The following is a 27,194-nucleotide window of genomic DNA, read 5'->3' as shown; positions in this document are numbered from 1 at the left end:
TAGGTAATGTGGATCAAACCCCTGTTTGTCATGCCAAAATCTGTCACTATACATAAAAAAGAAAATAAATCAGTCATTGTGAAATCTACAGGTGATTTTTATTTTTATTGTATTAAAGTCTTTTTTTATTTTTACCAGTATTTACCAAACGTACAATATAAAAATAAAAATGTGCAATGTGACAGTATTTTCAATTTGGTCCTAAAAAAGGGGTTTGTCTTATATTCAAAAAAATGGGTTATAATTAAGGTAATTCATTTTTCTGCCAACTGTTTATGGATTGTAAATATTACAAATTTGATATTTTTTTTCAGACAAGTGATGTCCTTATAAAGAGAGAGGCTATCCTCAGAGCTCAATGTATCTACCTTGGTGAGGATGAGGCATGCCTGGTGAAGGAGTACATGGTGAGTGTTGGTATTTTTCTGAAGAACAGTGGGCAATTTAATGTGCTGGACAAACTGGTGATTCAACTATCAAAAAAAGTTGTTGCTCATCTAGGAAATCAGGGCTTTTTGTGGCTCATAAATGGTTAAAAATTTAAGTTTTGTTTGCTCACCAAGGCTGCATTTATTTAATTATAAGTACTGGAAAAACTGTAATATTGTGAAATATTATTAAAATTGAAATAACTCTTTTCCACTTGAATATGTTACAAAGTTGAATTTTTTTTATTTTTATCATTACTCCAGTCTTCAGTGTCACATGATCCTAAATAATTGTTTTAATTTATTTGTTTTCAAAATTATCAATGTTGAAAACTTTTTTTTTTTTTTTCAGGATTCCTTGATGAATAGAAAGTTCAAAAGAACAGCATTTATCTAAAATGCAAAGCTTTTGTAACAATACACTACCATTTAAAAGCTTGGGGTCAGTAAGAATTTTATTTTAATTAGAAATTAATACTTATATTCAGCAAGGATGCACACATCAAGTATTTTTTGAGCATCAAATCATCATATTAGAATGATTTCTGAAGGGTCATGTGACACTGAAGACTGGAGTAATGATGATAAATTCAGCTTTGATCACAGGAATAAATTACATTTTAAAATATTTTCAAATTGAAAAGAGTTATTTTAAATTGTAATATTTCACAATATTACTGTTTTTATTGTAGTTTTAATTCAATAAATGCAGCCTTGGTGAGCAGACAAAACTTCTTTTAAAGGGATAGTTCACCCAAAAATGAAAATTCTGTCATCATTTGCTCACCCTGAAGTTGTTTCAAACCTGTATGAGTTCTGCTGAACACAAAAGAAGATATTTTGATGAATGTTTGTAACCAAACAGAGAGAGAGTAACCATTCACTATCATAGTATTTATTTCCCCTACTAGTGAATGGTTGCTCTCTCTCTGTTTGGTTTCAAACATTCATCAAAATATCTTCTTTTGTGTTCAGCAGAACAAAGAAACTCATACAGGTTTGAAACAACTTGAGGGTGAGCAAATGATGACAGAATTTTCATTTTTGGGTGAACTATCACTTTAAAAACATTAAAAAATCTTATCGATCACCCTTGATTGTCAAACCGTTATGAATCACAAACAATGTCTAATAATGTTTGTTGTTGTTGTTGTTGTTGTTGTTTTTGAATATAGGACAGTCAAAGAGATGACTTCTTGAAAGACCTGGCAAACATCACTATGGGCATGCGTGATTAAAAAGGAAGAAGGAGTTATCTTGGAGACTGACGATATTGGAATTTTTGTTGATGGAGTAATGATTCTTGAGCAGATCAAATCAGCAGATCAAAAGTGTGTTTGTAGAAATGGACTGTTATTATGGGCAATGTTATAAACGTCAGCCATTTGTTAGCAATTGCATTCTAATAAATTGTGTCTGGTTACTTGTGTGGCCAATTGTTACCATACAGTTTTAACAAGAAAGGATGTAACTGACTATTAATTACTGTTGTTGTAACTGACTGTTAATAAACAAGTTTGCTACATTTGCAATCATTAAAGATACGTTTACAAAATTAAAGTGTTTTCTGTGTGCATTTGAAAGCCATTTATGGCTTATTTATGTAGATGAGCTGGTAGAATAAACAATAAAAATAAAGTAAAATAAAAAATGTAAGAAGTAACGATTAAATAGGGGTGGAATCATTTTTTTTATACTAAGGTAACTAAATAAAATTTATGAAGTTCAACTAAATGTGTTAAGTATAAGTAACATGATTAAATTGGGCTGGAATTACTAATTGTTTTTATATTAAGGTAACTAAATAAAATTGATTAAGTTCAACTTAATATGTTTGTTTAAATTGAGATAAAATCAATTGCGTGCAACCACTTACGATAATTTTTTTTAGTAAATTCAACAAATCATTTTTTTCAGTGTATTCAGGAGCCAGAATGAACTGGACGGATTTCACTACGGAAAACAAAAGTTCAATTCTCAAAAATATGATTCTCTAAAAATGCTAGAGCTTTTTATACATTTCATAAATGGTGCTGAACTCATTTCTGTGAATAAATTAATCCCAAACGTACTTGTGGAAGACATCTTTACTTCTTTTTGCAGAACTGCTGCAGTTTGTCTCTGAGTTGAGAGACAGATCTCACTACATCATCCAAAGACAGACGAGAACTGACAGTGAAGCCGTCTGTAGATCCAGAGAGAGAGACAGACGACAAACTCTACACACACAAACACACAAACACAAACTATATAGACACAAACACAAACTATACAGACACAAACACACAAACACAAATTCTACAGACACAAACACAAACTCTACAGACACAAACACACAAACACAAACTCTACAGATACAAACACACAAACTCTACAGACTAGGGATGCGTGGTATACCGGTTCTGGGAAAATAACGGTATGTATTTTATTTCAAACGGTACGATATCAAGATTTTGCTCATTGCAGTATATGCTGCTGTTCCGAAGTTCACCGCTAGGTGGCAGTGCGCTACCCAAACTGACGTGAAACCAGCAAATGTGGCGCCATAGAGGAACAAAATGAATACAGCAGTTGAATCTCACTCAACACGCACAAAAGGAGTTAATAAAGAGAGGATTAGACGTGAAATTATAAAACTTATAAAACTGCTGAAGAACCATCAAACCTTGCAGAGCATCGGCTACTTGCCCATCCTGATTGGTTCAAGACATTAAGAGATTGACAGGTGAGTGCATAAATCAAAGTAATTTAGACATTTATTTTATTTTAACACTGATCAACTCACATACATAAGATTGTATCGTTTAAATATAATGAATTCTCCAGCGTTTGTTTCAACCAATGACATTTAGATTTCATAATATTTGCACGCATACTATTGCACTATATTCGCGTAAGACATAACCAACTGTGTTTATGTGACTGCTCACTGAAGATGGACATTTTTGAAATAAGTTTGTGTGTATTTGACTAAGGAAAAACAACTTAATTTGGAATGCGCAACGCTCTTTAGGCTTGTCTGTTTGTTGTTGGTATGAGCGCAAAGAAAACTCTCTCTTAGCTCCCATCCCATGTATTACGGAATGCTATAAAATCGCTCGCATGTTCAAATTTGCAAGATTTAAAAAGACGTGGGCAGTGATTTCTGTCAGCTGTCCCGAAACGAAAGCATAAGTGTTGAATCGGAGCGCACAGACTGCTTTTATAGTGCATGTGTGATGTTTTTTGAAGCCAGAAGCAATTTGCTCATTTTGAGAGCTAGAGAAGGGTGTATTGCTGAAATTACTTTACACAAGAAAGTTGACCAAATGACATCCAAATGACTGATTTGATAATATTTGTTGATTCATTTAATAATAAACATTTGCGTTAATTTCCCGCTTTATAAACCTCAAACCTGCGAGAGTGAGTAAAATTATGCGCAGTACCCGCGCCGAAATTCAGACCCTGTATGGTATCGATTTAATATCGGTACTTCGGTATTAGATTGTGGTACCATACCGAAGCCAAAATTGTGGTATCGAGCCATACCTACTACAGAAACAAACACACAAACACACTCTACAGACACAAACACAAACTCTACAGACACAAACACAAACACAAAAACTCTACAGACACAAACACACAAACACAAACTCTACAGACACAAACACAAACTCTACAGACACAAACACAAACTCTAAACACAAACACACAAACTCTACAGACACAAACACACAAACTCTACAGACACAAACACACAAACACAAACTCTACAGACAAAAACACAAACTCTACAGACACAAACACACAAACTCTAAAGACACAAACACACAAACACAAACTCTACAGACACAAACACACAAACTCTACAGACACAAACACAAACTCTACAGACACAAACGTATGTGTGAAAGCTGCTTCAGCTCGAGGCTGGAAATACACTCACCTAAAGGATTATTAGGAACACATACTAATACTGTGTTTGACCCCCTTTCGCCTTCAGAACTGCCTTAATTCTACGTGACATTGATTCAACAAGGTGCTGAAAGCATTCTTTAGAAATGTTGGCCTATATTGATAGGAGAGCATCTTGCAGTTGATGGAGATTTGTGGGATGCACATCCAGGGCACGAAGCTCCCGTTCCACCACATCCCAAAGATGCTCTATTGGGTTGAGATCTGTTGACTGTGGGGGCCATTTTAGTACAGTGAACTCATTGTCATGTTCAAGAAACCAGTTTGAAATGATTCAAGCTTTGTGACATGGTGCATTATCCTGCTGGAAGTAGCCATCAGAGGATGGGGACATGGTGGTCATAAAGGGCCATCCCTTTATGACCACCATGTACCCATACTCTGATGGCTACATGGTCAGAAACAATGCTCAGGTAGGCCGTGGCATTTAAACAATGCCCAATTGGCACTAAGGGGCCGAAAGTGTGCCAAGAAAACATCCCCCACACCATTACACCACCACCAGCCTGCACAGTGGTAACAAGGCATGATGGATCCATGTTCTCATTCTGTTTACACCAAATTCTGACTCTACCATCTGAATGTCTCAACAGAAATCGAGACTCATCAGACCAGGCAACATTTTTCCAGTCTTAAACTGTCCAATTTTGGTGAGCTTGTGCAAATTGTAGCCTCTTTTTCCTATTTGTAGTGGAGATGAGTGGTACCCGGTGGGGTCTTCAGCTGTTGTAGCCCATCCGCCTCAAGGTTGTGTGTGTTGTGGCTTCACAAATGCTTTGCTGCATAACTCAGGTTGTAACGAGTGGTTATTTCAGTCAAAGTTGCTCTTCTATCAGCTTGAATCAGTCGGCCCATTCTCCTCTGACCTCTAGCATCAACAAGGCATTTTCGGCCACAGGACTGCCGCATACTGGATGTTTTTCCCTTTTCACACCATTCTTTGTAAACCCTAGAAATGGTTGTGCGTGAAAATCCCAGTAACTGAGCAGATTGTGAAATACTCAGACCGGCCCGTCTGGCACCAACAACCATGCCACGCTCAAAATTGCTTAAATCACCTTTCTTTCCCATTCTGACATTCAGTTTGGAGTTCAGGAGATTGTCTTGACCAGGACCACACCCCTAAATGCATTGAAGCAACTGCCATGTGATTGGTTGATTAGATAATTGCATTAATGAGAAATTGAACAGGTGTTCCTAATAATCCTTTAGGTGAGTGTATATAACATAGGCCTATATCAAATTCTGAAGCACCACAACTGTTTTTAACACTAATAGTAGTCATAAATGTTTCTTGATCATCAAATGAGCATATTAGAATGATTAGTGAAGGATCATGTGACACCGAAGACTGGAATAATGATGATAAATTCAGCTTTGATCACAGGAATAAATTACACTTTTGTTGCTAACATTACAGAGTTTTTAATCTTTAAAATAAATAAATGACCAATAATGTCTCGTGCTCATCAATTAAAACGCATGATAACTCACGTGTTTATGAAAGGTTTAAACATGAATGCACATTTAAGTTCTAATTTGACATTAAGATGTCTGTTGTTATGCCTATCCATAATAATATCCAACGCTAAAACAATAAGAAAACGAGTCTTGTTTCAGGAGGAAGTTGTTTCTGTGCCATATGTCATTTCTTACTGGAATGGTTTTGTGAGTGATATTCCCTGGAAGAAAATTTGGACATCAAAAATACCTGATAACTAACAAAATGAGAGAAAGTGCTCTCTCAGAAGACTTAAGAATGACATGAATACCCTCTGTTCTTTCTAGAGAAACCTGAATCTACTTTACATTTATTTTGGAATTGCTCTCACACAGAGACATTTTGGTGTGATATCTGTGATTTTATCAAATGATATGTGAATCCTAATTTTGAATTCATATATCGAAATGTAACTTTTGGTTTTCATGAAGGTGAAAAGAAAAAATGTGTTTATTTTATAAATCGTAATTTTCTGTTAGCCAATGTATTCATAAATGTACATTTTCTAAGATTTAAGATTTAAACTTGAGATGAAAATGTATTTTGAATCCATTGAGTTTTCTAAAAACTTAAAAGCTACGAGAACAGTGTCTGTGTTTAAGGACTTGGCACTTAATCTGAACTGGAAGACTGAAGGACCTTGGCGTATTATTGCATTATTTTGGGATGACAATGATGAAAATTGTTGTTACAATACTTTCATACATTTATACGCTTCAACGTCTCCAACGCTTCCCCATCAGAGGCTTTTTAAGCCTGTCCAGATATTCTAGCAGCCTGAGAGTTTTGTGAAAATGATCAAAAAGGCTGGCAGTGGCTGGTAACTTAAAAAAAGAAATCAAATAAAAAAAACACTGGAAAGAGAAATTAAAGGACCTAAATACAGGAACAGCGCAGCCGTGTGGCGTCTGAGCAGAAATGCAGCCTTGGGGACGAAAATCTTATCAAATGAAACATTTGTAGTTCTATATATATTCTATATAGTCTAGTTCTATATATACTCTAGTAAATAAAGCCCGTTTCTGTGTACTTCCGAATTGTTCGATTAATCAAAACGATAGGACCTACTGAATAAAGAGCAAGGCGCAGTCATATTAAAAAACACAATGAGCATTGAACTGACCTGTATCTGGAGAAAATCACCACAAACAGTGCCTTGCCTTTGTGTTTTGGTGGGGTGTGTGTGTGTTTACTCTAGTTGAGTGATAGACAAATGATCCGTCAATCGATCTGGATGAATTCTCACCGTTTCCAAGCGCTAAAGGTCGATGAGAGATTATGTCAGATATTCCTGTTCTACACATAAAGGTACACAGTTCATTTACTCATACAAGCAAATGAAAACAAATGCCTGTACTTTCCTTGTAGGGCTGCTGTAACGGTGTGTTTACAAAGCACTTTTGTTACATGGCAAGAAAAAGCCAAGAGAAAATGTGATTTAATTTAATTGTTGGTGGTGGTATCATTGTTCTCATATTCATTCCGTCCAGTGTCTACTCTTTGACTAAGTGGGTGATCTATTATTGATTTCATATTATTGGTTATAGCAGCCCTTTGGTTTGGTTGTTGTTGAAATCAGTTATGAAGAACTTTAAAAGTCTTGTGCACAAAACTGCATCCTTCAGACATATCCAGACATCAAGAATCAGCATATGAAACTAAACAATGGTGACAATCAACAAAACGTCTGATGCTGCAATGCATGCTGGGTTCTGGTGTAGTACAAAACTCCCAGCATGCATTGCATCATAAATAAATTATGCAGCTGAATGGTCTATTTTATTTGCTTTTATGTTTGTTTTGCTTTTGATGTGACTTTTTTGTGGCCGGTTTGTGATATTCATTTTTTCTTTCTTTCTTTTTTTTTTTGATTGCCACCATTGTTGATATTCATATTATGCAGATTTTTGATGTACGTGTGTAATTATATATATAATTTGTTATATTTATATAGCGCTTTTCTAGGCACTCAAAGCGCTTTACATAGAAGGGGGAATCTCCTCAACCACCACCAATGTGCAGCACCACCTGGATGATGTGACGGCAGCCATATTGCGCCAGAACGCCCACCACACACCAGTTATCACCTGATCATATTTTTCCTTGGCTTTTTCATGCCATAACAAATGTGTTTTCTAAACACACAATTAAAGCAGCCAGAGTAAAAACAATATTACAAAGTCAAGGGTCAAGAACCCAACTAAAGCAAACACTAATCACCATAAGGGTGACTACAAATGAAACATGCAAGACTCATCCACTTCTGAAGGAAAATAGTCTCTGTTAAACCAGAGTAAACTTCTCATGCTTAACATAGCACCGGCTCACACCTGGGACTTTAGACCCCCACGACCCAGAGGATAAGAGGATGGATGGATGGATGGATGGATGCTTGCTTCTATAATGCAAATTGATTATTTGACTTCACTTTTAATAATTGTTTGTATTTTGACTCGTGTATTTGTATTTTGTATTCCAAAACTAATAATCACTGCTGTTCAAATGTAACAATTGAATGAATTTGTAAAGACAGTTTAATAGGAACGTTAAAAATGCAGAAAAAAAATATCTTTTGGGTGCATTTTATAATTTTTTATTATCTTATTTTCTCTATACTGGGATATATATAAAGTACAGTCCGCAGATTTTTTGGGGGTTATAATGCTAAAAAAAGGTTTAAAAAGGCTGAAATTTTGTGTAGATCAATGTCAAAAATTTTAACATTTCTGTGAAGGGGCAGCTGTGACCAATCCCAGTCGTGGCTGTAGTCGTGTGTATCTCTTCTGTGGCCACAGTCGTGGCTGTAGTCGTGTGTATCTCTTCTGTGGCCTCAGTCGTGGCTGTAGTCACGTTTGCCTCTTCTGTGGCCTCAGTCGTGGCTGTAGTCACGTTTGCCTCTTCTGTGGCCTCAGTCGTGGCTGTAGTCGTGTGTATCTCTTCTGTGGCCTCAGTCGTGGCTGTAGTCACGTTTGCCTCTTCTGTGGCCACAGTCGTGGCTGTAGTCGTGTGTATCTCTTCTGTGGCCACAGTCGTGGCTGTAGTCACGTTTGCCTCTTCTGTGGCCACAGTCGTGGCTGTAGTCGTGTGTATCTCTTCTGTGGCCACAGTCGTGGCTGTAGTCACGTTTGCCTCTTCTGTGGCCACAGTCGTGGCTGTAGTCACGTTTGCCTCTTCTGTGGCCTCAGTCGTGGCTGTAGTCACGTTTGCCTCTTCTGTGGCCACAGTCGTGGCTGTAGTCACGTTTGCCTCTTCTGTGGCCTCAGTCGTGGCTGCAGTCACGTTTGCCTCTTCTGTGGCCACAGTCGTGGCTGTAGTCACGTTTGCCTCTTCTGTGGCCACAGTCGTGGCTGTAGTCACGTTTGCCTCTTCTGTGGCCACAGTCATGGCTGTAGTCGTGTGTATCTCTTCTGTGGCCACAGTCGTGGCTGTAGTCACGTTTGCCTCTTCTGTGGCCACAGTCGTGGCTGTAGTCGTGTGTATCTCTTCTGTGGCCACAGTCGTGGCTGTAGTCATGTGTATCTCTTCTGTGGCCTCAGTCATGGCTGTAGTCACGTTTGCCTCTTCTGTGGCCTCAGTCGTGGCTGTAGTCACGTTTGCCTCTTCTGTGGCCACAGTCGTGGCTGTAGTCGTGTGTATCTCTTCTGTGGCCACAGTCGTGGCTGTAGTCGTGTGTATCTCTTCTGTGGCCACAATCGTGGCTGTAGTCGTGTGTATCTCTTCTGTGGCCGCAGTCGTGGCTGTAGCCGTGTACCCTGTACCCAAAAATGCCCCAGCCACGCCAGCCCCAGCCGCAGCCCCAGCCGCAGCCCCAGTTCCACCAGTTCCAACAGCAGCCACGCCAACCCCAGCAACTCCAACAGCAGCCACGCCAGCCGCTCCAGCAGCAGCCGCGCCATCCCCAGCCCCAGCTCCAGCAGCAGCCACACCCCCAGCCGTGCTAGCCCCAGCCGCAGCCACGCCAGCCCCGGCAGCAACCCCGCCAGCGCCCACCCCCGCAGTTATTGCTGCATCTTCTACGATCGCAGCCATGTCTTCCAGTCCTTTTCCTCCAATCGTAATTATGTCTGTCAGTCCTCTGATCACATCGATGGATGCCTTTTCTGCAATTGGACTCATGTCTACCAGTCCGTTGATCACATTATTGGCTCCCACATTTACTGTCTCAGTCATGAATTCTACGATTTCTTTAATTGAATTAATTTGTTTTTCTTTTGGAAGAATTTCTTCAGTTTCCACATTTTCAGACTCTGTGTTTTGTGGAAAATGTTCACGAATATAATCTGTAACTGGTTCATAATGAACCGGCTTGCCATTGTTGTCAAGAGCAACCACAACATAATCATATCTTTTTACAACATTTAGAACACCTTTCATTAATCTGACATCATAAATATCCATTTTGGTCTTGCTTCTATATAAACGGTTATTAGGAGGTTTGTTATTAGAAGGTTTGTTATTATTAGCTTTAATTGCAAATTCGGTTTCAGGTTTGAAATTTTCACAGAACTTTTCTCTTTTCATGAAGGATTGTATCTTTGGTGGTTTGAACTTTTCTTGATTCTTTAAAAGATTCTTTCTATAATCCATTGCAGAATCCCACGCTTTCTGCCAATAGTTGTTATCTTTTGGAGGTGCGGGGTTGTCCAATAAATGCTTCATATCAAAATCTTCATGTGTTGGAGCACGTCTGTATCTGATGTGCAATTTTGTGCAAACACACAAAATTTCTGCCTGTGTACTGATGGAATTTATATTAATGTTTGAATAGAATCCTCCAGGGAAATGTTGGCTCTCTTTGTCTTGTTGAGACACGAGGAAACTGCAGTTTTTTTCCACCTGGAAAGAAAAGGTAAGATTTAATGTTACAACTGATGAGACCATTGTGACCAAATGATGTAAACATATATGCCAAAAGTACTTGAAAAGGACTCCACCCTTGATCAGTTGCGTAATTTGTCTATTGCTGGCACCAGTACAGTGTCCAAACAGCCTCTAAATGGCTTTTGAGGAAAGAGTGTAGGAAATATCTAAAATCTTTTATAAAAATGGAATTTAACACATTTTTACTCAATGTCTCTTTGGTAGGATTTTGCCAAAAAAACACTGCAGTGAAATAAAAATAAATAAAAAAACTGCTATAGAATCAAAGCCATATATCTAAAAATGGTATGTTCCACCTTTGAGGTCCATATCTAAAAACAAATTGCTTTTAGAAGGATATAGTTTGGGTGCAGTAAAAAAAAATTCCCATTAGATAACAGCATTAGATATTTTTTTTTTTTTTTTTTTTTTAGCACACACATACAAACAACACACTGACATCTGTAACACACCTGCACAATTATTGCTGTATAATTTATTCAATTTACCAGCAGTGCTCAGAAGAAAACAGGGAAAAAGCAAGTATTTGTTCCATAGGCCAAACTTGAGAAAGTGGCACCATATGGCGTAAAATGGTAAAAAAAAATTTTAAAACAATTTGGAGCCTGGCAAACAAAGACAAATTATGATACATAAAAAGAGTCTTTAATAATCAGAAGAGATTATTTAATTTTTTTAATGAGAATATTTAACAACCATTAAAACTCTAACACTACTTTCCATGAAGAAAAACTGAATTTAATAAACATGCAAAAAACCTCACCTTCAGTGACAGACTCTCCAGATGCCAATTTTCAGGATTCAGCTGCACATTTTCACTGACTGACAGGTTTACATTTGGGCAGGGCAACTTGGTCTGCAGTTTCAATGTTGCACAGAGTTTCCCTGATCCCAGGTGTGCGCTCTGATTCAGAATTGGAGGAGGACAATTGAGGGGAAAGCCCCCAGAGAGAGGACAAAAGGCTAAAAAGAAGTAGAGGAGGATGACTGTCCTTGTCATTTTGGCTGCAACTCATCAGCTGTGTGAAATACCCATGCAAAGCACCAATATAAAGGACATCTGATCAATAAATAGCCATGCAGATTATGTTAGAGATGTTCTTAAAGGTCATGGACACCAGATAAAGGCTTGTTTTCCGTAAGCGGTTTGCACCGTAAACTTACAATCTAGGTTTCTGACTGGCTAAGCAATGAGTGTATTGATTTGGCCCTGTTGTAGGGGACCCACTTACAGTAAATGACAAGGAGCACTTTAACATTAGACATTGGTCATGTTTATTTTTCTTCCATTTCCTGTCAGAGGGTAGCTATTATTGTTAATAGAAATGTACCCTTCAAGATTTTAAACTGCATTAAGGATTCAAAAGGATCCACTAACATTTTTTAGTTAAAAAGGCTATCATGATTCGGATCGCGTGTCAAACCGCCAAACTGCTGAAATCAGTTGACTTTGGCGATTCAAACCGCTGAATCGACTCACTGATTCATAACGCTTCGAAGCTTCATGATGCCTTGTTTTGAAATCGGTCATCATGATATAAGTCGTTATTTAGGTTTTTTTTGCGCACAAAAACTATTCTTGTCACTTTATAAAGTTATTGTAGAACCACTGTAATGAGATGGACTTTGTAACGACGTCTTTAGTACCTTTTATGGGTCTTGAGAGTGTAAAGTGCATTGTGCCAATGGAGGCCTTTCTGAGCGATCGGATTTCAACCAAAATATCTTCATTTGTGTTCCGAAGATGAACGGAGGTCTTACGTGTGTCGAACGACATGAGGGTAAGTAATTAATAACAGAATTTTCATTTTTGGTTGAACTAACCCTTTAAGTATTTTCAACTTGACCGACTTAGAAAGTTTAGTTGGAATATTTATGAAAGTTAGGTGAACTCATATATGTTAATTTAACCTAATTTGGTTTATTTTCTTCACTGTAAAAAAACCTAAATTATCAACTAAAAAAAAAAAAAACACCTTTGTTATACCTGCCGACTTAAAATGTCATTATTTAAAATGGGAATGAAAACAAAATTAATCTCAATCATTAAGTTAACATAAAGCAAAAAATATTAAAATCATAACAAATTTTAAATCAGCGGGGTAGCAAACATTCTTAAAGGTCCCATGGCATGAAATTTTCATTTTATGAGGTTTTTCAACATTAATATGAGTTCCCCTAGCCTGAATATTGTCCCCAAGTGGATAGAAATGTTGATCGGTGTAAACCCGAGTTCTGGCTGTCTTTCTCTGCATTTGAGAAAATGACAGGCCAGACGAGCCAATCCTGAAGTCTCCTGGTTTGACGTCCAAGCAGGAACGGTTTCCTCCCTTTCCTCCGCCCAGAGAATCTGGCACGCCCATGCAAACGCTCGAGAGATCATGGGTTGTGAACGAGTGAACGCTGGCAGTTTCTCAGTGTTTGGATGTACAAATGAAAACAGAAGTCTTTTTTCAGTTCCTTCTGATCTGTGATCAGTGATTTCTTATGTGTAGCTAATTATTTATTATTTGTGCACACACTGCGGCTTCTTTCTCTCTCGACAGAACGGTGTTTTCGTGTTTTCTATGTTGTGAGTCAGTGTTTTTGTACGTCCTCGTCGCGTCTATCGGTTCTAAAATGTGTATACAGTCGTTTCTGCTCAACATAGAGAGCCACATCTTTAGAGATAAACCTCACACACGCCGAAGCTCGGGCTGACCGGTCGGCCTTCAACATCCCCGACCCCCAGTACTGCATCTGGCCTACAGCGGAGGCGCCTTACGCGGCGCGAGATAAAGCAGACGGGGGTAAGCGTGAGGGTATCCGGCTAGGCTAGCCAGCTATCCCCACAATAAACTAGATTACATTCGATTACTGCTGTTGTGTCTTTGTTTGCGCTGTGTACTCAATGCGCGTCACTGACGCTTTTCATATGATAGGAACATGTCTAAAAATAATGCTATTATCAACACTTACTCGTAACTCGTTCGTCTCGACAGCTGTAATGGTACTTTGCATGTGTTACAAAGTTGGTATTAATGATGAAGACGGACTCGGTGTGACTGGAAAATGTATTTATTCAGAACTCTCAGATACAAACACAATAAACTCGCGCTGACAGACAGCGCTCTCACAACTCAGTAGTTACTATAAATAACTGTTAGCAATCGCTCCGTCTCCGTGATGTCCGGTTCGCGAACGAATCATTCTTTTGAACCGGTTCTTTTTAGTGAACCGAATCAGTTCACCAAATCGGACTGAATCGTTCTAAACGGTTCGCGTCTTCAGTCAGCGCTGATCCATAATTTACTAAAGTTACTAACTTTCTGACATGAGTGACAGTCCCTCCGACTAGAAATAAACTAATAACCTGAAGTATATTCTAGTAACTACAACAGCACTGAACTGAGACTGACAGAACTGATGTGAAGTGAACACAGGTCCATCCGTCTCTCTGGCAGCAGCTCGTGCCTGCTCGTGCCTCGTAGACCTCGTTAAACCACGCCCCCTCCGCTCATTTAAAATGCAAAGATGTCAGCCAATCACAACAGTGGGCGTTTTTACTGAAGTCTCACAGCAGACACGCCTCTTGAAGCAGGGCATTCAGCCAGAGGACAAACATCAGTATTGAAAAAATGCCTTTTATTTCTAAATTATGACATTTTATGATATAAAAATCATACTAACAATATAAGTACACCTCAGGAAACATTATAAAATAATAGAAAAATGCCATGCCATGGGACCTTTAAGTTAAAATCACTTAAAGTAATTTTTTTCCCCATTTCAAATGCATTTACAACATGGTTTTATTATGCCACAGCAGTGTTTCTCCTCTGTTTCCGCAGGAGCTTGGCTTAGCTTCTCCGGCTATTTTCTCCACTGCTGCAGCAGTGAGGTCCTCGTCCAACGACGCAAGAACACTCCCGGTTCACTGACTAACCTCTCTGAATGGTGCACTATCAGCACTGATCTCCGCAATGTTCCTGGCTGCTGTCCCGCATTGGTTTGCAAATTTTTGGGGGGAGTATTCTGGGTTCGGGCCTAAATACCAAGCTGTGAATACGACGTATCACAAGACTATGGAGACCAAGGTGTGTCCTGAGGCCTAGGTATACTTCACTTTCCACGTTCAGATGCTAGTGCTAGTGTGTGTGTGTGTGTGTGTGTGTGTGTGGGGGGGGTTCACTTCTTTTATCATCACAGACTGTGGATTTGGGGTCTGGAGTGTTGAGTTGGGTTTTGTGTGGAATTATGTTTGAACAAGTCATCTGGAAGATTCATTTGTGTTGGGTTTGCCCTCAAATCCTGCAGCATTGAATCGCATTGTGTTAAATCTAATTGAAACTGGTTCGCTAGCGGCTTCATATGCATCTTTAATATACTGTATAGTTGCGCGTTACATCGGCCTCAGTTATGGAGATGCACATCCCTAGTGTCTACACTGGACGCGACAATTGTCACTTCGCAAAAGACAGAAGCTGTCATCGCAACAAAGTGACCTTTTCAAATCCATTTGTCCATCTTATCAGAAGTATCATGAGCACTTGGAATTTACTGTCAGGGATTTGTTGTGTCGTGTCGCACGCATCCAGTGTAGACAACATCACTGATTATAATGAGTTCTCTTGTCTTTTGTAATGTTGTATTGCACCCCTCACATCCGGTGTAGACAAAGTGAAATAAACAATACTTGACTCAAGTTAATTCAACAAGACATTTGCTGTCAAGTTAACATGACATTTTAAATCAGCATGTATAAGAAAGTTTTTTTTTGACATTTAAAAAAAAAAATGGTTATAAAAATGGGTTATATTGACATTTATGAACTTGAAAACTTAAAGAAAGGGAGTGTTCCTTACTTTCATAAAGATAACTAAACAAAATAAGTTGGAAAAACTTGATATTTTAAATAAATAAACTTAGCCATTGCAAAAATATAACTCAGAAATTTGAGTGAACAAAAAGTTCTGATATGATAAGACTACTCTTCTTGAATCAACACCAGCTGAATAACTTTAAGTGATTATGTGTGCAGATGTGTGTTTTTGCCCCTTTTCCTGTAAACCCTGCTCATATTGAAAGTGAAATTGAGTGAAAGCAAATACAACTCAGCATTAACATCTGTTAAACTCTGTACCATGTTAACACACAATAAAGTCAATATTGTCAACATTTAGTTATTTTAAGTACGTAAACAACATAACCTTTCACTTCAAACCTTGAAAGTTTAAAAACCAGAGCCTCTTTCATTTTTGAAAGTTTCGGGAAATTTATTCTGTATTTGTGTGGTCTTGGTTCACCATGTTTTCTTTTTAGCTGAAGTTTTTCTATGCATCATTAGCTGCTGATTGAGGGCAACAGCACTTAATAATAATAATAATAATAATAATAATAATACAATTATATATATCAAAGAAAAGTTACATAAAAGTTTCAACATTCATTATCATTCTCTAACACTACTGAATTATTATATTCATCTGAAGTTATACATTTCTTCAAGTTTTCATGTGACATGAAAGGATAATCTATACTACCTCTGTATAATTGAATGGGTTTCACTGTTGAGGGTTTATCTAATCCAATCATGGCATAGAGCGGCTGAGTGAATGAGGTTTGGACTCTGTGGATGAGGCTTATTGTGTCTGAGATGCTGTAGAAGGACAAAATCCCTGCGCTGTGATCAACATACACTCCTATTCTATGGCTGGACACTACAGGGAGATCAGTGTTATTGATGTGTAAATGAGCAATAGTTGGGAGTGCAGTACAATCTCTAGGACTGGTCATTACAACCAGCTAAATTCTCATTACTTGGCCCCTTCCTCCTGATGATCTTATATGTCACTGATATAGCCACTCCTGATCTCCCATCACTTTTGCTCCACTCCACCTCCCAGTAACAGCGTCCAGTCACACTCTTTATTTAAAATAAGATAAATCTGATATTATTTTAATTTGATCTGACAGCAGAAGACACGAGCCGGGGTTTAAATCCCAGTTGTGCAGATGGGGTATGTTGTAACACTGTGTTACAATGAGCCCCTATTAGAGATATGATATTATATTCTATACTTTTATGAATTCTTTTGAGAAACCATGAGAAAAATGTGAATAAAGACTGAGAGTAAATTTGTGATTCGTCAATGATTTGTTTTTCCTATTCCGTACTGGGGTGGCGCTGAGGAGCGTATATGCAGGGAACCAGGTAGGAAGTTATTTAAGGAAGTGTAATGGCGTCTTTCGCTCTCTTTCTCTCTCGCACGCGCTCTCTCTAGTCTTTTTTGACAAACGCGGGTTATTCCCGGTTATGGTCACGCTAGTGGATGGCTTGTGAGTATTGCTGTTGTAGGCCACGTTGCATTGGGTTAATGCTACCTTTAATGCTGTGGTTCTTTTTTTGTTCTAATGCTTACGATTCACATTTGGAGGAATCTCTTTCCCTCATTGAACTTTGTAAAGCATTAGGAAGTTGTGGGAGAACGATTGCTGATTTGTGTGTAGGTGGAGCATTAGAGAGAGAGTTGTTTTTCCCAATCCGGTTATGCTGTGGTTTAGACGTTAATTTAAGGCAATATAGGTAGGATGTTTTGAGGAGGTTTTGGTGTAAGTTAGGGAGGTTTTTCTTTGGTTTTTTTTTTTGTGGCGCTTGAGTTTGCCAGACTTTTTTGTAAATATTGTGTGTGATGTATTGAATTGTTTCATGCCCAGTAGTTTAATGAGTGACATGGTAAGAAATGTTTTTTTCTTTTTTGTTGAACTTTGGATACAGATGATTTTCCCTTTGTTGCCTTAATTCTGTATTCTTATGTGGTTGCCTTATTGTATTTTTGATTTATTTTTCCTGCATAAAGGTTTATTACATTGCACTTTATTCCGTGAATTATTTAATTATTTGATTTGTTTGTCACTCATTTATTGTTGTGAGGTTATTAAAAGGTAAATGTTTCTGGGTTTGAAATTAATAATTTATGTGTTTTGTTTTTCTTTTTTGAATTGAATTGAATGATGTATTGAGTTATGCAACATGACTGGAATTGAATTTGAATAGAGAACTTTCAAATCAACTTTTTGTGGTTCCTTGTTCTATTTGATTCATACAACATATATAATGACTCTAATGATTAATTTAACTAAATAATTGTGGTGTTTTTTACCCCTGGCGCCCGAACCCAACCTTGTAGATTCAGATACCGTCACAAATTTTTAACTATGCTGTATAGCTGTGTTTTGAGATGTGTTTGTTGTCAAACTCAAAAATTTGTATATTTTTAATGATTAAAAAATGCACTTATTTTATTTGTAAAAGTTAATAATTGTATTTTACTGACAACATATTTTAGTTTGTCTTGGATATTGTTTTGATTATATCAGATAACATTTTAAGCTGTCATTTGGTCATGTTACAATTGTTCCGATTCCGATACCGGAAATATCACCGATACCACAACAAATGCTGGCATCATTATCGGCGAGTACTTGAACCCATGTCCCGATCCGATACCATTTTCTTAAACAAGATATGACCGCAAGCTTTGCCTAGCCACTGCGCGGTTCTTCTTCGCTGCTCAGAATGCATTGCAAACACAGGAATTTGTGCTGTGTTGCCACAAGCAACCACTGTTTAGAGCAGCGAAGAAGAAATGAAAACGCGTTGGCAGAAGGCTATGTCCGCTGTTTAGCAGTATTCCGTCTCTGTGGATGGCGGGCGCCCGCGCGCACACACACACGTGACACTCTCTCGCTGTCTTTCTCTGCTGTGTGTCACTATCAAGCGGCAACCTCCCCCAGTTTCTCAACCTCCATTTTTGTACAGTCTATGGTCACTATATGAGGACACGAACGCATAAACTGTCACTTCATGAGAATTTACTGTTTCATTTGTGAAAACGGTCATATAAGGAACACAGACACTCAAATATCTACACGGCAACCTCGCAACATATAAGATTGGTTTGAAATTAGGCTACTTTTGTAAAGTAGATTTAGCTACGTCTCGATGTAATAATAATACGTCTCTCATAATAATAATAAGGCCTAGATGGTTGCTAATTTTCACTTGTTTTGTTGTAAAGAGATTGTTTTCTGATTAATATGAATTTTTTTATATTCCTACATTTATTTGTTGCACTGTTTTTTATACTGTTATATTGTAAAATTAAAATACCTTTTTCAGTTTGCAGTGTTAGATTTGTGGCTGCATTTTAAGATCTTTTTCGCTTAAGAAAAATAAATAACATTACTGTCAAATGCATGTCAGATAATCAAAATACCAGGCACGTGCAGAGGGGGGGGCTTTGGGTGCTCGAGCCCCTGCCCTTTTTCAAAATGAATGAAAAGTGCCCCTCTCAGACAAATATCAATGATAATATCGTGGTCAATAAAACTAAATAAATGTGATTATTATAACATGACATTGATGACAATGTATACAATAGTAACGAACGGCTCAAAAGTCGGACAATTTCTGTTGAGGCGTTGCCATAACGCGTTGCTATGGGTTGCGTGCGTTTTGATTGACAGCTGATTTTCCTCTGTTCGGAAGCGGCTCTCGAGCCAAATATGGTCCTTTCAGAGAGTATGTGGCCTTACGGGAAAAATGTAAACCAATATTTTTTTTCAACCATAATCAGAGCTAATGTGTTGATTTAATTACAAATCTATATATTATATATTTTAAAGTATTACACAATTCACCAATGCCCGTTTGTCATGTATAAATCAAATCAAATCAAATCAAATCACTTTATTTGTCACTCTACATATGCACAAGTGCAACAGTAGGTGAAATTCTTAGGTGCAGTTCCGAGCAACATGGTAGTCATGACATGACATGTACAACATTTAAAGCAGCATCAGATTACACTGATGCGCCCACAATTACTCACAGCACAGTAAACTCTACAATAAACAATAAATAATTTACACAATGTGAGTGTAGTTCTCACAGCTTTAAACAATATACACATACTTACAATATACATATACTTTAAACAATATACACTAAACATACACTAAACAATATACATTACGCTATAATAGTAATAATAATATACAATGTACAGTATAAAATATTATTCACAGATTGAAAAATTGAAATCCAAAGTGCAATAGATGCTGTATGATAAATAAATGTGTATATAATGTGTGTTTATCTACAGTGGGTTGTGCTGAGTGATATTCTGTCCAGTGTGTGTTATGATCCTGATGGGTCAGGAGTTAAGGAGTCTGATTGTTTGTGGGAAGAAGCTGTTCTGGAGTCGGCTGGTGCGTGATCTGATGCTGCGGTACCGTCTGCCTGATGGCATCAGTGAGAGCAGCCCATGGTTCGGGTGGCTAGAGTCTCTGATGATCCTCTGAGCTCTCTTCACACACCGCCTGACATAAATGTCCTGGAGGGAGGGAAGCTCACCTCCGATGATGCAGCTGGCCGTGCGCACTACCCTTTGCAGGGCTTTGCGGCTGCGGGCGGTACTGTTGCCGTACCAGGTGGTGATGCAGCCAGTCAGCAGGCTCTCTATGGTGCAGGTGTAGAACCGTGTGAGGATGTGGCGGCTCATTCCAAACCTCCTCAGCCGTCGCAGGAAGAAAAGGCGCTGATGAGCCTTCTTCACAACGGCCTCGGTGTGGACGGACCATGAGAGTTCCTCTGTGATGTGGACACCGAGGAACTTGAAGCTGCTGACTCTCTCCACCGGTGCTCCATCGATGGTGATGGGGCGGTGTTCTCTCTCATTCCTCCTGAAGTCGACCACCAGCTCCTTGGTCTTGCTGACGTTGAGGGAGAGGTTGTGCTCCTGACACCACCGTGTCAGAGTGTGCACCTCCTCTCTGTAGGCCGTTTCATCATTGTCAGTGATGAGACCTACCACCGTCGTATCGTCAGCAAACTTGATGATGGTGTTGGAGCTGTGGGTTGCCACACAGTCATGTGTGTACAAAGAGTACAGGAGTGGGCTGAGAACACAGCCCTGAGGGGCTCCAGTGTTGAGAGTCAGTGGTGAGGAGATGTTACTGCCCATTCTGACCACCTGGCGTCTGTTTGACAGGAAGTCCAGGATCCAGCTGCATAACAAGCTGTTTAAGCCGAGAGCCCGGAGTTTAATGTCAAGTATGGAGGGCACAATGGTGTTGAATGCTGAGCTGTAGTCTACAAACAGCATTCTCACATATGTGTTCCTCTTTTCCAGGTGGGAGAGAGCAGTGTGAATTGTTGATGAAATGGCATCATCAGTGGAGCGGTTTTTGCGGTATGCAAACTGCAGTGGGTCCAGTGAGGGGGGGAGAACAGAGCAGATGTGGTTTCTGACTAGTCTCTCAAAGCATTTGCTGATGATGGGGGTCAGAGCAACAGGACGCCAGTCGTTTAAGCAGAGTGTTTTTGACTGCTTAGGTACAGGAACAATGGTGGACGTTTTGAAGCATGTGGGGACCACAGACAGGGAGAGGGACAGGTTAAAAATGTCCGTGAAAACTCCAGCCAGTTGGCGCGCGCACGCTCTGATGACGCGGCCGGGAATCCCGTCTGGACCCGCAGCTTTTCGGACGTTCACCCGCCGGAAGGATCGGGTAACATCCGCTTCAGATACGGAGAGTGCACTAACCTCTGTATCTTCAGCCGCGAGCTCTCTCTCCGCGAGGGCGGTGTTATTTCCCTCAAAGCGAGCATAAAAGGTGTTGAGCTCGTCCGGGAGAGAGGCAGCGGTGTTCACGGTGGAGTTTGTGTTCCCTTTATAGTCTGTGATGGTGTTAATTCCCCTCCACATGCTTCTGGAGTCGGTGGTGTTGAACTGTCCTTCAATCTTGTCCCTGTACTGGCGTTTTGCTGCTTTGATTGTTTTCCGGAGGGCATAACTTGCTTGTTTATGCTCCTCCGCATTACCAGAGTTAAAAGTGAAGGTCCGCGCATTGAGTGCCGCGCGAACATCCCCATTTATCCACGGCTTCTGGTTTGGGTACAGCCGAATTGTTTTGGTCGGAACAACGTCATCTACGCACTTCCTGATGAAACACGTTACGCTATCAGCGTAGACCTCGATGTCGTCATCAGAGGCCGACCGGAACATCTCCCAGTCCGCGTGATCAAAACAGTCCTGTAGCATAGAGTCCGATTGGTCTGACCAGCACTGGATGGTTCTGAGGGCGGGTGCTTCCTGTTTCAGTCTCTGCCTGTAAGCGGGCAAAAGTAGAATGGACGCGTGATCTGATTTGCCGAATGGTGGGCGAGGGAGGGACTTGTAACCCTCCTTGAAGGGGGAGTAGCAGTGGTCTAAAACACGGTTCCCTCGCGTGTTGATGCTAACATGTTGGTGGTATTTGGGTGCGATGCGCTTGAAGTTGGCTTTGTTAAAGTCCCCGGTCACAATAAACGCAGCCTCAGGATGCGCGGTTTCCTGCTCACTCACTGACCTATACAGTTCCTTTAGTGCCCGGTCTGTGTCGGCTTGTGGGGGAATATACACCGCTGTGATGATGACCGCGGTGAATTCCCTCGGTAGCCAGAATGGTCGGCACAGAACCATGAGAAATTCCAGATCAGGAGAGCAGAAAGACTTGATAGAGTGTACGTTCCTCTGATCACACCAGGATCGGTTGATCATAAAACACACACCCCCGCCTTTGCTTTTCCCGGAGAGATCTTTTTCTCTGTCCATCCGATGCACGGAGAACCCCGTGGTTTCGATGGCTGAGTCTGGAATCTCAGCGGACATCCAAGTTTCTGTAAGGCAGATAATGCAGCAGTCCCTCGTGTCTCGTTGGAAAGAGATCCGCGCTCTCAGCTCGCAGAGTTTATTGTCCAGAGACTGAACATTTGCCAGTAAAATACTGGGAAGCGGGGGTCGGTTTGCGCGGCGTCTTAATCTGACGAGTACGCCAGCTCTACAGCCCCTTCTCCGGCCGCGTCTCCGCGGCCGGGCCACCCAGACAAAGGGTTCCGCTGCTGTGTTTGTAAACGGCGTGTCGTCGTTGATGAATTTAAAGTCCGGTTTTCGGTGTGCGATTGCCGAACCAATGTCCAAAAGTGTCTGTCTGTCGTACGTAGTAAGGCAGACAACATCCAAGACAAAAAACACAAAAACTATAAACAGAACAAACAAAAAACTACAATGCTTCAGCAGAGCTTGCGACGTTGCGGCCGTCCTCGGCGCCATCTTGACTCACTTTTTGAAACACCGATTATACACCAACCAATCTGGCAAAGCAAGTTCAAATTCCATTGGGCATGTGAAGTGGAGCGGTAATTTTCTGTTCTTATTCATAAATCGGTTGAAAACTACATGGACAGACGAACTAACGTTTCGGGCTTTCGGTAGGGTGCGCGCGTGTACCGAACGGTTATGAATGTAATCTATAACAGTTAACAGTCGGCTTGTTTAAAGCGCGGAACACACTTCAATCCGAGTTCCCACACGAACATATTAAGTATTCAGTCCATTTTATCACGAAATTCAAACGATAAATGCCGTTTTAAAGCTCTATTATGTGACGTGACAGATAGACGCGTATCAGTTCAACTTCAAGAGGCAGCGCGCGGCGCGCGAGTGAACGCGATCATCTCTTCCTAAAGAAATGAATATATCTAAAGGTATGTTGAGGATACATTACAACTTACTGAAACGTATCATATGTTGTGTAATCGCTCCATCGGTGTTTCAACCGCGGAAAGACAATAAAACAGCTTGTAAACAAACAATGTCATGTAGAATCACATTTACCTCAGAAGTCATTCAGTGTCCACAGCTGTGAGTTCACTAGAGAGATTAACTCTTTCACTGAATACATGCACTATATTAGCCTATATATTCGTTATATTAGCCTATATATATTCATTATATACCACTTAGCCTCTTAGTGATGTCTTGTTTATTTAATGCATGTTTAAATAAACCTGTCATGAAAATTACAGCCACTAAATGATTATATTTCAACAAATAAATCAAAAAATAATAATAATTAGATTTACATATTAATGCAAAAACTGCTTTATGTGAAGCTTATGAGTGTTGATTATTATATCTAAAAATAAATAGCAAATGAATTTAGGCTAATAGTTTGGGCTCTGTTGTTAATCTTTAATAGCAATATGTAAGGGCTCCCTATATAGTTTACAGCATTATCTTTAAGAAACTTTTAGTTATAATTGAATTCATTTAAGGACAGACAATTTTTTTTTTATTAAACCACTGTTGAATAAAAATTAATAAAACGCAATTTTGTAAAACGTGACTTCAAAACCGAGATACGTACCGAACCGTCAGTTTTGTGTACCGTTACACCCCTAATATATATATATATATATTTACATATTGCCCCTTTTTTACATTTGAGCCCCTGCCTCTGAAGAACTCTCTGCACGGCCCTGCAAAATACTGTAATAAATACATGTATGTTTTCATGTTTTATTAAGGTATAAGTCTGAAGCACACTATAAAATAATTCTAGCAATTCATACAGGGCTAGTAGTATATACAGATACACACCCAGGTATCGAGGCTGAGCAGGCTTTAGGACACCGCCGGGGGCTCCTGGAACTACATCTGACATCATTAACCTGCAGGTGAGTCCAATTTATGAATGTCATAGGTTTTGGGGATGTGTAGAATGTTTTAGGAAGTTACAGCGGTATAAAAAATACAACACTAGACATGTGGGAAATTTATGTGGGAAAAAATAAATACTCTTAAACCCAAGTGGATTTACACAAACTGAGAAAGTCAAAAAGCGTTAAGTTGTGCCCCGCTCTCCCCGATATATACATAGAATATCAGGGTCACTTGAAGCAGTTTATAAGATGACACTGCCTTACAGTCCCTTACAGTTACAGATGAATGTAATTTCAACAAGTATGTTTCTATGACTGTTTCTATGATCAGGCTACAAGTGAGCATCAAAGCATCAGGAAGAGCTGAAATCTGCAAAGACTGAGTTTATTAAAGAGGACAGTGAGAACATGAGAATGAAACACACTGAAGATCCTGAAGAACAAAGAGGTTGGTGTTTATTCTTCATTCATTCGTGATGCTGAAGAACATTCATGTTATAAAGCGTCAAACACTTCGTCACATTTAGATAAACAGTTAAACTATGAAATGGTACAAAATGTTCTTGTTTGTTTTCAACAAACGGTCAAAAGGGAGGTAAACTTAAAATTCATCAAAGAATCCTGAAAAAAATGTTTTACACAACTGTTTTCAACATTGATAATAATCTTGTTGTGATGATCAAAACACAGATGTAGTAGGTTGAGTCCATCAACACCCCCAAATCTTCACCGCCCAATAGCTCGTCCTGGGTCAAAGTTTTTCTCAACCTGCTTGTAATCACATTGTTACCTATAGGGCACAGCTAATTGGGTCCTGCTGTATCGGTAGCCAATGAGCTCGTGTTCTCAACCTTCACATACTTAGGTAGCATTTGCCTTAGCAGTGCAGCTCCCCAGCTCCAACTGTATAGATCTGCTACAGGTAAGTTATGTTTATACATCACATCAGCGTAACTACACCGTCACTGCAGCTGCAGACTCCAGAAGGGGCCCCAATGCTACATATATGATAAGTGAGCATTTCTTTACAAAGACAACTAGCCTAAATTTGTTTTTAGAAGTTGGTCACTCATACAGAGCCTGTATGCTACCTGTATGTGTACTATTACAGAAAGTTTACAAGAAAGTTTATGTATCATATTTTCTGGCTAGCTTAATTTTTTTATAAAACACCATACTTTCACCCAAACTGAATAATTAAAAACAAGTTTAAATGGGTAAATCGTCTGTAAATATATTTAATTCTTCATTTTCTTTTCTGACATACTCCAGGTCATGTTAAAACACACCAGACATGTTTATTCTATGCATTTTGAATACTTTATGTGTGAAATCATATTTATTTTTTCCATTAAAAGTGTGCTTTCACTTTTATTGAGCATCAACAGCGCAGCAAAAATAGGCTCTGTGCCAAAACCCCCACTTTACTGCTGCTCAGGCGATGCTTCTGCTCTCGGTGTAACATGCCTTATTTTGCCACACTGAAGGTGGCAACCCAAGTGTGTGTGTGTGTGTGTGTGTGTGTGTGTGTGTGTGTGTGTGTGTGTGTGTGTGTGTGTGTGTGTGTGTGTGTGTGTGTGTGTGTGTGTGTGTGTGTGTGTGTGTGTGTGTGTGTGTGTGTGTGTGTGTGTGTGTGAAGAATTGGAAGCAAGCAGAAAAGGGGTGTTTCTAAAGCACACGGTATCCATCGCGCATTTGCGGTTAAAAGCTCTGAATCGATTCTCAAATTCGAGAATTGTTGGAGAGAGAATCGAGATGCATTTTTTTTTCTTTCTTGGACCTGTATACCCTCCTGTTCAAATCGGCCCCTCCAAGTGGGACTCTAACCCGGGTCTGCCAGCAAGAGAGTCGGACGCGCTAACAAGAAGGCTTAAGGCTGCAACCTCTAGTGTTAATCGAGAGTTTCACATTCAAATAAAGTCTCACTGTTCACATGAGTATTCACACAGGAGAGAAGCCATTCACATGTGATCAGTGTGGAACAAGTTTCTCATGCAAACAATATCTTGAGAAACACATGCGAGATCACACCAGAGATAAGCTGTTCACATATGATCAGTGTGGAAAGAGCTCCAAAAAAAAAAAAAAATGTAGGGGACACATGAGGATCCACACTGGAGAGAAGCCCCATGCATGTGAGAAGCTGTTTGTATGTGATCAATGTGAGAAGATTTTCAGGCAATCATCACACCTTAAGAGACACATGAGAGTTCACACCGGAGAGAAGCCGTTCACGTGTGATCAGTGCGGGAAGAGATTCTCAAGCAAAGAAAGTTTTAAACTGCATCAGAAAATTCATGCTGGTGTGAGAGAGTACATGTGCTTTGAGTGTAAGAAGACTTTTACTTCAGCAAACCATTTAAAACAGCACCAGATGATCCACACTGGAGAAAAACCTAACAAGTGTTCACACTGTGACAAGAGATTCAGTCGATCAGACTTTCTGAAAACACATGAGAGGATTCACACTGGAGAAAAACCTTACACGTGTTCACACTGTGACAAGAGATTTAGACAGACAGAAGGTTTGAAATCACATGAGAGGATCCACACCGGAGAGAAGCCATTCACATGTGATCAGTGCAGAAAGAGTTTCTCATGCAAACAATATCTTGAGAATCACATTAGAGTTCATACTGGAGAGAAGCCGTTCACATGTGATCAGTGCGAAAAGAGATTCCCAAGCAAAGAAAGTTTTAAAATGCATCAGAAAAGTCATACTGGTGTGGAAAATTATATGTGCTTTGAGTGTGGGAAGACTTTTACTTCAGCAAACTATTTAAAACAGCACCAGAGGATCCACACTGGAGAAAAACCTTACAAGTGTTCATACTGTGACAAGAGATTCGGTCAATCAGAACATCTGAAAAAACATGAGAGGATCCACACTAGAGAA

General features: G+C 39.5%; 2 protein-coding genes across 2 annotated transcripts in view; both read right to left on the bottom strand.

The window, feature by feature from the left end:
* Positions 1 to 27,194, bottom strand: part of LOC307125013 (E3 ubiquitin-protein ligase TRIM35-like) — a 302,217-nt gene that overhangs the window by 13,159 nt on the left and 261,864 nt on the right. The gene's annotated exons all lie outside the window — the stretch shown is intronic.
* The window catches only part of LOC307123008 (uncharacterized protein), a gene marked incomplete at its 3' end in the record, with an annotated part of 84,428 nt that overhangs the window by 5,734 nt on the left and 51,500 nt on the right, over positions 1 to 27,194 (bottom strand). The window contains exon 16 of the mRNA XM_079811379.1: positions 8,637 to 10,725. Within this exon, the coding sequence (XP_079667505.1) occupies positions 8,637 to 10,725 (2,089 nt within the window). The remainder of the gene's footprint in view (positions 1 to 8,636; positions 10,726 to 27,194) is intronic.

The sequence above is a fragment of the Gobio gobio genome (genome assembly GCF_949357685.1).
Source record: "Gobio gobio genome assembly, chromosome: 1".
NCBI classification, from domain to species: Eukaryota; Metazoa; Chordata; class Actinopteri; order Cypriniformes; family Gobionidae; genus Gobio; species Gobio gobio.
The sequence above is the reverse complement of the archived record's forward strand: the minus strand, read 5'-3'. Positions and strand labels throughout refer to the sequence as shown.